Source organism: Erigeron canadensis, chromosome 5, assembly GCF_010389155.1.
Source record: "Erigeron canadensis isolate Cc75 chromosome 5, C_canadensis_v1, whole genome shotgun sequence".
Lineage (NCBI taxonomy): Eukaryota > Viridiplantae > Streptophyta > Magnoliopsida > Asterales > Asteraceae > Erigeron > Erigeron canadensis.
Genome location: NC_057765.1, coordinates 41,816,358 through 41,829,318, shown reverse-complemented (window position 1 = coordinate 41,829,318; position 12,961 = coordinate 41,816,358). Strand labels below are relative to the sequence as shown.

At 35.1% G+C, this 12,961-nt stretch overlaps 1 protein-coding gene across 1 annotated transcript; it reads right to left on the bottom strand.

Moving 5' to 3' along the window:
- Nucleotides 1-3,262: 3,262 nt before the first annotated feature.
- Nucleotides 3,263-4,940, bottom strand: LOC122602351 (protein DETOXIFICATION 55). Its single transcript, XM_043775048.1, has 2 exons — nucleotides 4,835-4,940; nucleotides 3,263-4,757 (listed from the first exon to the last, which is right to left on the bottom strand). Exons 1-2 carry the CDS (start codon nucleotides 4,928-4,930, stop codon nucleotides 3,321-3,323), a joined length of 1,533 nt encoding a protein of 510 aa, XP_043630983.1. The 5' UTR covers nucleotides 4,931-4,940; the 3' UTR covers nucleotides 3,263-3,320.
- Nucleotides 4,941-12,961: the final 8,021 nt, after the last annotated feature.

Below are 12,961 nucleotides of genomic sequence, written 5' to 3'. Positions count from 1 at the left end.
AAAGGCTGCATAACCAAATCCCCCACAACATAGGTAAAAAACAGTAGTAACTAAAATTGCAATTCTTGAAGCTTTCTTCATTGTGACTTCTTTTGAGGGAGGTGATTTCAAAGTACTCTTCATAATTAAGAAAAAAAAAATCAGATGATTAAGTTTTATGAAACACATGCGTGTTATCTAGATGAAATATACACAATCATCACCTGTACAATAAAAAAAATTGAAGTGAAAAGGGTATGCAAATGCAATGTCCCCAGTAGCTTGAGCAACGAATCATACTTTTTGAATCGGTTCATCCGTTGGAACTCCTCCAACACGGCATTTGACTTATCCAATTCCTGCAATCCCACTTTGAATGGGATCAAACTTGCATGCATAAAAATATTCATCTCGATAATTACCCAAAAGACAATATGATCAATACTACTAATTCATATCACAAACACACACACACATAGAACAATGAAAAAAATAACCTTTTAAAATATATAACAGCTAAAGCACTCAATGATTTGCTTCTTGCGTTTTATGAACTTGTCAAATCACATTGTTATCTTGAAACTAATTATTAAAAAAATCGACAGTAACAAAATGTATAGGTATTTTGTAACACCAAACAAATAATTACCTTAGTTGTTAAAGAATTGTAAACTAACAAATTTCGTTTATTGTTCTATCATTCTCATAATTACCTCATCGTATTCAAGCGAAGCTCACATCCTATAATTGAACAAAAACCAAAATTTTTTTTTTATTTTTATGCAAATAGATAGAAATAAAATACAAAGAATAAATTTCTATATAACCCTATACCAAACACAACAAAGAAATTAGGAGCAGAGTCATGAAAGATCTATGATTAAGAAATAACAAAATGAAGAAAGGTAGAGAATAAGATAATTACTTCTCCATTAAAAGCAGTAGGTGTAGAGATGAGACAGTTTTTAGTTTTGATGCTTTAGTGAAGCCTGGAAACACAGGAGGATGGATGATTAGCTTTAACTTTTTCTACAATGGCAGCAATATCAAATATGAAATAAACCCATTTAATTTCTATATAACCCTATATCAACATGTGAATACCTTCAGTATTAAACCAGATATGATTTCATGATAGATTAAAGATGTATTAATGTATTATATATATACAGTTGAATAAACACAGAACTTACTTACCATAGCCTATGATTAATCAATTGCTGAGGCAAATTGGTTACAAGAAACTGCAATGAAAATTGAAAAAGATTTAGGGTTAGTATTAGAAGAAAATTTCTTTAAGAAGATTTAGAAGGAAGAAAAAACAGAAGCTTCATTTAAGAAGAAAAATAAAATCGTATAGATTGTTGCATTGTATCTTGATTTTTCATGGGGAGAAGGACCGTCTCCAATTAACTCCAAAACCTAATGGATTAACTTACATTTAAATGTTGATCCTTCATTCTCCTGCTACTTAATCCTATATCATTATTATGATGATCATAAATGTTAAAGCTATTGATTAAGAATCTAGTAACTACTATTACATTACAAATGAAATGACAAAGCTATTACATATACAAATCATTAGCCATTCAAAAAAATCATATACGAATCATTATTAATGCAATCAATATTGATAACAATTACAATTACTACATACATATACACTCATACATATAATAACAATTCAATTTACAGCAACACAATGATTAACCCTAACAAATCACCTGTTCATCATTTGCACATTAAATATTCTAAAGGAAGCTAATTACGTCTATTAAGTACATACCGATAAAGCGTAAAGAATGCGCTGTTTTTTTCCACCACCATCATAGAACTTTTATATATATATATATATATATATATATATATATATATATATAAATAATAGAATATAGATACGAGTATAAATCAGTCCCTAACTTTGACTAAATATCACATAACTTAATGTCTTAATGACTATAGAATAAACTTTTACATAGAGTCTAGTTAAGCAAGTCAGCAAGGCTCAAAATAGTTATTGTTTTGTTGGGCCAAATAGTTTTGTGTGGGCTCAGTCCTGAATAGGGCAATAGGCTACTTTCTCATCTGTGCGGTACTGCGGTAAGCCGGTAAGGAATACAAGACAGTCCATATTCCTCAGATACAGAGTAAATGGTTTTTTAACAAACCTTTTAGGTCATTATATTAGCAAAACATATGACATTTACTTGTTGTTGAACGCCTTATCATTAACATTAACATCTATACTACAGTATATATTACCAGTGACTTGCTATCTGTATGCATCTTTTTCCAGGCTCCATTTGCCAAACCCCTCAAAAGTCAAGTCAAAGGTACATGACATCTTTCAGTATTATTATGTTGGTTCTCATCTACCACTAGAAAATGTACATTATCTACTAGAGGTTAAATACTTTATATTTCCAAGTCCTAGTACTCTGATTTCTGTTGGTTTTGGCTGTTAAGTCGGAGATGATTGGTATCTATTAGATTATTATTTACATTGTACTATATATATGCTCATGTTTATTCTAAGTAATGTTCTGATTCTGATCATATAATTAAACTCCCGCTTTATATGATCACAATTGGCTTCTTGTCATCTTTTCGAGACCATCTAAGGTTATTCTTTTGAACCTGATTTAAATTCCCTTATCGAACTGCGCGCACATTCTTGAAACAATTACCATCCATTTTTGTTTTAAGGCTTCAGTTTTCTCAGTTATATATATGGAAATGTGAATTTCAAACTAGTCAGAGACATACATTATGAAGAGATGAAACTCAATAGGATTTATAGTTATTTAAATACCAACTAGCCTTAGACAGTAGGAATTTATTTAGTATCGTAATGCATAATAGTTCTAAACCATTCCAATTTTTACCTACTTAGTTAAGCAAATCTTTTACCCGTCTGTAGACAGTCCATTTATGCTTTAACGTGACATCTGTATTCTTTAGTTTTTCGTTTCTCTTTATTTGTCTAGTTGTGGTCATCTCTGTACATGTCCCCTTCTATTCTTTTGATCACTTAAGCTGCCATTAGCCTGTTTGTTTTAGTGTATTCATTTTATCGTGATAGTAATGGGTAGAAAACATCTGGACCTGCCTTTTCAGTAACACCATAAGTTATGTACTTATGCAAAAGGAAACCTTTTTTCTTTCTTTAGTTGTACTAGTGAATGTGAAAAGACCGAAACATAAAGCAGATATCATTTTCACAGTACATACTGTATGTCATATGACTTAAGAAATATATAAAAATATATCATTTACTCGGTCACCCAATACCAAATTCTTTGTACATTAATGTGTATTAACTGCTCAAGATTTGCATTTTAAATAAACCCAACTCCTTGCTCGCATTCCATAATCCGATCCTCATAAGTGCATTCACTGCTTCTTTCCATTCCCACCAACCGTCTTGCGTCTGCTGATTCTTTCTCCCAATCTGTCCTGTATATTACAGTCATGATCGAGAGTACACATACCACCTGTGCTGCTAAAAGCCCATAACATAACCCCAAAAATCCTAATTTAAACACAAAAGCTAAGATTATAGCTACTGGTGTACCCACCAAGTAAAAGGAGCACAAATTAATTCTTGCACCAATGGACGGTCTTGCACTTCCACGTAGAACCCCAGAACACGTGGTTTGTGGGCAATTAGCCAGTTCACATACTCCAATTATGGGCAGAGCAGCTACTGTTAATTTCAAAACATCACCATCATGCGTGAACACTTTTCCCCATGCTTCTCTTCCTAACATAATCGCTAACAACCCGAAGACTGAAGTTACAAGTGCTAGCCCGACCGCGACTAGTGTTGCCAGATGGGCTCGGCCCGGTTCTCCTGCTCCAAGTTCATTTCCAACCCGAGTTGATATTGACATGCTAAGTGCTGCTGGCAATGTGTATAATAAAGACGTTGTTTGAATCACTATAGCTGACGTAGCTAGGGCTATATGAGGTTTATGAAGATATCCAGCTAGAACCGTCATCAACTCATACCACCACCACTCTAGAATAACAGCTAAACAACTAGAGATAGCAAGCTGAATCAGTACACTCCATCCATCCCTCACTGAACCGCTTTCTATAGCTATAGGTGTTGACTCTGGTTCAGACATTGGTTCAGACTTGGGGGTATGAGAAAAAAACATGTAGCCAAGAAGCAAACCCAATGTGTTCATATTGGTTAGAAAGGTTGAGAGTGCAACCCCTCTAACCCCAAGGTGAAGTTTGAAGGCTAAAGTGTTGGTGACTGGAAAATGTAGCAGTGTTGCCAGTAAAGTGCACCACATCAATGGCCATGTTTTTCCTTTGGTTCTGAAAAAAATACGCAGCGGGTTCAAAAGGCTGCTAACTATAAGATCAGGTGCAGCATACTGACTATATAGACTAGCTATGTGTGTTATCTCGGGGTCCTGGTGTAGTTTAAGCATCAGTGGCTCCAGGTTAACCCATAGAATACCAATCGGCAGCGATGCAAATAATAACATGAGGATGGTTCTTTGTAGGGTTTGAGTAACCAAATGTAAGTTTCTTGAACCATAAGCCTGGCTGCAAAGTGGCTCCATCCCCATAGCGAGCCCTGATAGAACCGAGTAGCCAGTAATGTTAGTAAACCCTATTGCTAGTGCACCACCAGCTAGCTCAAGGCTTCCTAGCTTTCCCATGCATGCAACCGCAATCATGTTTTTTAAATAACTCACTAACCCTGTGGTGAAGAGTGGGAAGCCTATGGCTGTCATGATCTTCATTTCCGCCATGACCTACACAAATCAATAACATAAAAACTATATAACTTGATTAAAAAGGTGAAGAAGCCTCACGAATAAAAAGTTCTTACCGTTGGAACTAAAGGTTTAATATGAGCATAATCCGACATCATTTGCTTGTATATGATGGAAATGTTAGATTTGATGCAAGATATTGATGTTTTCATGCATAAAAAGTGATGCTAGAATGGAGGGAGAAAGTTGTCAATGTTTATAAAGAATTTGTCATGGTTTTATAGTAGTTAAAAGGTAGTGGGGGATGCCATAAATGTCAAAGAAAAAGAGACAGATACTTTTAGAAGCTAAGAATATATTTTAGAAAATGTGAAGATTATTGAGATTAATTTACATTAACACATGACATATACATGTTTTGGATACCATCTTTTTTATCAATGTGTTATGTTGGTGCGTTACGGGCTGCAACATGTGACAACCTTTAGTTTCAGAGCATGAACAATGTGAAGCTTAAGCAATGTGTTTACATAATAAGTATGTCTTGTTTATTTCAATCAAGGACCACTTTAGAAATTGCATTTAATAATGAAAACATGTCACATTATCCTGTTGTTAAGTAGCACAAATGGCTTAAAGTGATGAAGAAGTTGAGAGTTGGGTTCGAGTCCATGTCAAAGTAAGCAGACAAATTTTTACCATGTTCACTCTGAGATACTTTTACTTGATTGGCATCTAAGGATAAAAACACCCCTATTTATAGTATCAGGCACCACTTGATTCACAAAGTTCTAATAGCATCCTGTCTATGTACATCCTATCTGCTTTCTATGTTCATAACATGTTATAGGAACATGCATACACGTTATGAACATTTATATATTCTAATAACATGTTCATTTACCATGACACACTCGAGTTTGCAGTTTTCCTTGAACATGTCTATCTTGCTTTGTATTTCTGAGGCACTATGTTCTTCTTTCAATTATTCATCATTTCATAATTCATCTCATAAATTTAAATGGAACCCATAATACTATTCTGTTATTCGTTTACTTGTGTCACGTTCATATTATACTCTCTCAGCACATGATTAGTTGACAATCACACTAATGGTAATATGTTATCTCAACCTAAAGTGCTGTTATCACACTCAAATTGAAAACCATACATGTGGATTTGGTTACAACCTATGATAATGATTAATCAATCGTCACCAATCAAACTTTCAATAGGCCTGTAGAAAAGTTGATTATTATTGCTTCTTATACATCATGGAAGAGATATTACAACTTCCAATTACATCCCGTCGTAACAACTCTCATGATATAGTTAGTTAGATAGAAAGAATCATCTCTAATGATCTCACTCTTTTTGTGCCTTTTTGGTCTCAAATCTTTTAGGCATTGCTAGAATTTGAGTATTGGTTTAGGACTTCCTTAGAATGATTGATTCGATAGTTTATACTTTATATCCTTTATATGCACTGAAAGAGGAATGATACCCTGCACCAACCACTAATTGCAATTTAGAAATCTTTTTACTCAATTGTACCACACAAGTTGCATCCACTTCCCCACATTGGGTCCTTTTTCTCTTCATATATTCTGGATTAGCAAAAACACTCCGTATAAACAATCACGTGTGGAAATGATTATCGTCTTGTTTTTATGGGCTAACATGATTATCAACCAAACACTAAATATGTAGATCACAAGTTGCCATGTTTATCTTACCACATAAAATCTAACTCTGGGTGTGGCATCCCTAGCAAAACCGTTGTTAATGGAGACATTATTAACATTTATACTAGAATTATCAGCTCACGGTGCTTCATTTTTGAGGAAAGGTGCATTCACTATGCTTTCTGGTACCAAGGAAATTGCAATTTCTGGTTTAGGATAAATGGTAAAACGGAGAAGGTTTTCCTTGTTAGGGTTACCCGGGGATGTCGAGTCATTTTTTTTTACTCAGTTGCAGCGACCTAACTTGGTTTTTTCCTCCAATGGCCGGTTCTAGCAATTTCCCTTGTCACACTCAAGATATTTTCCTAGGACATGATTCTAACCCTGAGACTTTTTGTGAGGAAACAATACTTTTTGGCACTTAGGATGTCCTCTGAAAATTGAAACATTTTATGTTTTTGGAAAGTTCTCAACCTCCAGTCAGATGTGTTATTCCATTCGTGTGATTACAGTACATTGATATAGTACACCTATATCTCAAATTCTCAACTTAGTTAAAGTCATTATACATTCTTCGAAAGACGAAGACTCACAGAATCGTCCTATATCTATATCTCAGTTGTGAGTTGAACCCGCAGCTTCTTGTTTGATAGGCTACTTAGATTAAGCCCTGCCAAAGATCTCCTATTATACACTTAGATCAAATGTTGCAAGTTTGTGGTACAAAGGGGGAACTTTTGTATACCCTTTAAACTAATGTAGCTATAAGTTCTTTTGACATTTGGTGAAAGTTAAATTACAAGCATATATAGCTTTAAGTCCTTATCAGATAAAGTGCTCAAGGACCATTTAGATCCACCTTGGCTGTCCCCTTCTGAAAATCTAAGAAAAATCACGAAAATGTTATTTACTCAAGAGCAATAAATATTGCTTTGGATATGAAATTTTAGCCCTGAATTTATTGTGACAATGAGCTAAAATTTGCTTTTAAGTTAAAATTTATTCTAGATACGAAACCTTACAGTTATAATATGTATATTTGCTTTTAAGTTACTTTATTAGATTATATACTGTAAGTATGTATTACAGTGGTGTTTTAAATATCAAATTTGCACCCAAGTATTAATGTTGCATCTCTATACCTTTCGGTAGGGCAAAATAATCTGAATCTGACCTCTCCCCACACACTAGTGGGTTTGGGTATTGATGTTATTTGTAGTGGTAATGTGTACTGAAGATTTTATATGATTGTGCATGACTCCATGTTCGACAGTCAATATATGACTTGTCACCATAAATACACCGTGGCGGTTTGCTACTGCCATGACAAGCATCATCTATATAGTCAAATGGTCCACAACCAGGTTGGCTAACAGTAAGTATCTTCACATGAGTAACTGTTGGTGATCCTCTATACATATTTTGAAAATCGTTGGGATGGTATGTGAAATGTGCCCCCTTTTACGCTTTGCTCTCCACCTTACACATGCATATAGGACCAGAAAAATGAGACATAATTTGATGGAGGTGGGGGATAGATAGATAAGATGATTCCTCTTTCCCCACCTTAACTTCCATAATGCTGATGCTAAATAGTTTAGAAAGTTATTATTGGTAGTTGTGTTCTATCTAGCAAAAGGGTTTAGATTAGCGTAGAAACCCTGACCCTGTGGCTCGTTGGACCCGATTGACTCTTATCAATCTAAGGACCAGTCTCAGGGAGCACCTGTCTTTGGGTAACCCTTGTGGAGTTGGGAACAGAATCGAACCCTCCACCTGTTTCTAGCAAAAGTCCTCCACAATAGCCTCACAAAGCATTTTGGGGTGGGGTCGCGATATGCTAGTAGACCTGAAAGTTACCGTGTACTCTATGATACTAAACTGATGAAAAATAAATATAATATTTCATGTACTTGAGAAAAGATTTCATGGTGACTGACATTAGCATGAATCCATATATGAAATCCCATTATTACTGTTGTTTTTTACTTTCTTTATATCAATGGTAGGATTTTTTCATTTGCCTTTTTTTTTTTCTTGTCATATACAGTAATAATCTTTAGTGAATGTGGTGACTTCTGTGGTCCAATATTCCAATTGTTATACTTGGCAGGCATTTCACCATTGTACTTTGAGGATGTGTATGTGCTTTATGCATCTACATCTGTACTTGTTCACTTATTGATATATATTATGCAAAATGTACTATATATCAGCTCAGCTGGGAGGGATCCCATGGCATCATGATCTCTTTCACATCCATGCATATGCAGGCCTATTTAGACATATAGTTATTATTAATGGTACTTTATGTAAGCTCATAATCGGATATCATCGAATGCAAGCATCAAACACTTTTAGTTTTAGTTACCAATTCATGGACTTTTTAGGCCTTTTATGATATGCTTGTTTGTTATCAAAGTGACAACTTCTGTCACACAATTTAAGACTCTTTTATTAGGGCCGATATTATGATGGAGATGGGGTAACCGTGGACCCCATTTCCATCATTGATATCATCCGTCTTTTGCAATCTTATATTTTACTAGGTATAGATTAGAATCGTGGCTCACACGTTACAATTGGCTTTTGAAACCTGTAGAAGCAATTCGTATAGTTATAAAAACCACGAAGATACAAGTATAAGACATCCATTTGGGATCGAGAAGAATACAATCTCGATCTCACTCAGTGCTTTTTTGCAACACACGATGTTTGTCCAACATAGGGCTTGGTCCCACGAAAAGCGTCATGTTTCCATCTCTTATATTTTGCATGCCAAAGGCAATTTAATTCTACCAGTCTGATAGCAGGGGGTCATCCTAAATTGCTACCATCATGGCATGTGATGTTAAAAAGATGGAAATAAATGTCTATTCATAGATTACTAAACGAAGCTAAACGTACTAGGAAAATATATGGATGAGAAGTTTGATAGCGAATATGAAACTGAAACACTCATAAGTCACGATATATATTATTGATTGATTGATTGTAAAAGAAGAATGTCCTTTTTCAGTTTTTAGACCATTATTCAGCATGTGGCTCATAACATTCCTAACTAGTTGGAATTTCAAAAAATCTTACAGCATTAGTTCATTATATAATATACTTTCACTATGGTAAAAGTTGGTAAGCATCTCTTAGTATTGGACTATTGTCGTCAGGTACACAAATTAAAAAGTGCTGTAATATATTTAACCACAAATCTAACGATTTGACCTCACAATAGCATGTTTATTTTTACTTAATCGAGTTCAATGGATTGATGATATGAAACCTGATTTAGCGCTTGTCGATTCCGGATTTTGATGTGTAGAGGTCATACCATTTATCTGAACGAGATTGCGGTATTGTCCCATATATATATTTCTCTATAACATATGCTCGTATTTAACCACTACAACTCAAAGGATTTCCAATTAAATATAATAATCACCCATCTTTCAAAAACTCTAAAACTTTAGTCTCGACTGCTCGTCATTTCTATTAATCATAACCATTTATTTCACTTACTTATTAAATATTCAATTTTATAAGTCATTTCACACACCCATTAATAATTTAAACCCTGTTAACAAATAACTTGCAATTATAAAATGTTCGATCTTGTTGCAAGGTGTGGATCTATGCTAGTGGTTCCAAACACAATTTGTCAAAGTGTATTTGGTAAAAAGATGCTCCGCGGTTTCAACATCGTTGGGCAAAGGGAGGAGTGCATATCAAGATTAAACTTTAATTTAATTTTATTTATTGGGGCTAATCTGATACTTTGATCTCAATTAATTGGTGTTCGTGTAGGAGTGTCATTCGATAAGGAGGCATATAATCAAAACAAAAATTTAAAAATTGACAACAGATGTTTGCGTGGTTGGTAACTCGGGCGTTGGAGAGTGAATCGTTTGTTGAAAGGCAAACTTATTGTATATGTCATGAGTCAAACTTATTGAAAGTCAAACTTGTCATTACTTAAATTATATTGACCAACGGCACACGTGTGCATGGTGATGTTTTGAACTGGCATGAACTTTTTTTCCCCCGAACATTCGGTCAATATACGACATCAGGAAAACTTCACTGTAAAATGATGAAGTCTTGCACGTACCTTAAACAACGAGATGTTGACCATAGATCGTTACAAGTATTCAGAGAAAAAACCTCCAAGACTTGCCATCCATAAAAATCGAACTCAAGATTTTGAGTAAAACTTGAGATGCCTCTGATCAATTGGACTAGTCCAATAGGTTAAGAGCATCCGAATGTGATGTTTATACTACCGACACGTCATGCCACATTCCTATTCTATAAAATTAAGAGTAAATTACACTTTTCGTCCCTAAAGTTGACACGTTTTTCATTTTTGATCCCTAAACTTTAAAAATTACATTTTTGACCCTAAAGTTGGCCAATTCTTTCAATAATCGTCCTTTGGCCTTACGACGTTAAAAAATAGCCGTTAACATACGCACGTGCTAGACACGTGAGGGCAATAATGTCATTTCACCTTACACCGAGGGACGAAAAGTGAAAAAATAGTTACTTGAGGGACGAAAAGTGAAAAAATAGCTACTTGAGGGACAAAAAATGAAAATCATACAAATAAACTTATTCTTCCATTCTTTCTTTTCCGATCATCTTCTCCGATCATTTTTACCGATGGAATTTTCCGACTTTGAATCCAAATCTATACCACAAACAAAATCATTTACTAAAATTCATGACATTCAAAACACAACCAATCAAACAAATTATAGTTCAAACATGTCAGTCATCTTTTTTTTTTCTTTTCTAAATTTTGATTTTAATTGAAAGGAAGACGGTGGATGGTGGTGATTCTAGGTGGCGGCGGTTGGTTGGTGGTGAATGTAGACGGCGGTGGTTGGAGGTGACTGTAGATGGCGGTGTTTGGTGGTAATTGTAAGCGGTGGTGGCTGGTGGTGATTGTAGGCGGTGGTGGCTGGTGTGATTGTAAGCGGTGGTGACTGGTGTTGATTGTAGTGGCGGTGGCTGGGGGTAATTATAGGCGGCGGTGGCTGTGGGTGGCAGTTGATCGTGGTGGTTATAGACGGCGGTGGCTGGTGCTGGTTACAGACGGCGATGGCTGGTAGCGAGGCTGTTGTTGGTGGTTATTAGGTGGTGGTGATTGGAGAGACTTGGGGGTTAAGGGAAAATAAATGTCTAATCGGAAAATTTCATCGGAAAAGATGATCGGAAAAGAAAGAATGGAAGAATAAATTTATTTGTATGATTTTCATTTTTCGTCCCTCAAGTAGCTATTTTTTCACTTTTCGTCCTTCAATTAGCTATTTTTTCACTTTTCGTCCTTCAAGTAGCTATTTTTTCACTTTTCGTCCTTCAAGTAGCTATTTTTTCATTTTTCGTCCCTCGGTGTAAGGTGAAATGACATTAGTGCTCTCACGTGTCTAGCACGTGCGTACGTTAATGGCCATTTTTTAACGTCGTAAGGCCAAATGACGATTATTGAAAAAATTGGCCAACTTTAGGGTCAAAATTGTAATTTTTAAAGTTTAGGGATCAAAAGTGAAAAACGTATCAACTTCAGGGACGAAAAGTGTAATTTACTCTAAAATTAAATATGTTTACAAACTTACATAATACATCCTTACTCATATGACTAAATTTTTTCTTTTTAAAAAAAGTATGAATTATTTGCACATAACAAGGTCCATTACCATAAACCTCGTTCATCTATAGTTTTTTACATGGACTTCACTAGATAATGCAAATACCAATTGATGCCACCTCATCATCCAACTCGTTATGGGTTTATTTTCCTATAAAATTTACATTGGTTGATGATCTAAGAAAACCTTGTTTTCATCATTAAGCTATGATGCACTTTTTTTCTTCATAATAACGTAGATATTGTATAATCATTTTCTTTAACAAGTATTCTCATCTGGCAAATTTACACAATTATATATATATATAGGAAAGATAACTAGGGGATGGGGTAAAAAAATACCAAGGAATTCCTCTCAGCCGTCCGATCGATGCATCTAGATGGCTCAGATCACTTCATCTTTCTCCTTCTCCGGCTAGACACAGCAGCCGCTACCTCTTTTTTTCCGGCGAGATAGCCGCCGCCAGCCACCACCTCCTTTTTTTCCGGTGAGACAAACCACCGCCACCATCACCGTCTCCGACCACCCCAACCACGACGCCGACAACAAGGGCTAAGTGTATTCGTTCATATGGGCCGGTCCAAACTGGCTTGGTGGGTCAAAGAGGATGACTGATAATTCGGCCCAACTTTTGCTGACAATAATGTTTATCTTCTTTTTTTTTTTAGTTCTTCAAATAAAGAAACTTGTGTCATATTCTGAAACTGATCAAATTATCAAATCTTTTGATCCTTTCAAAATCAATCCTTAAAAATGAGTAAGAAAAGGAGGAAATGAAAATTAGTTAAATACAATGTTAAAGTGTTTTGAGGTTCGGAAACAATTATGAGATAACTTGTATAAAAATAAAAGTCATATATGTTGAAGCTAGGGGAAGAAAAACATAAAAGAATAAAGAGTACGTGTAAAAATT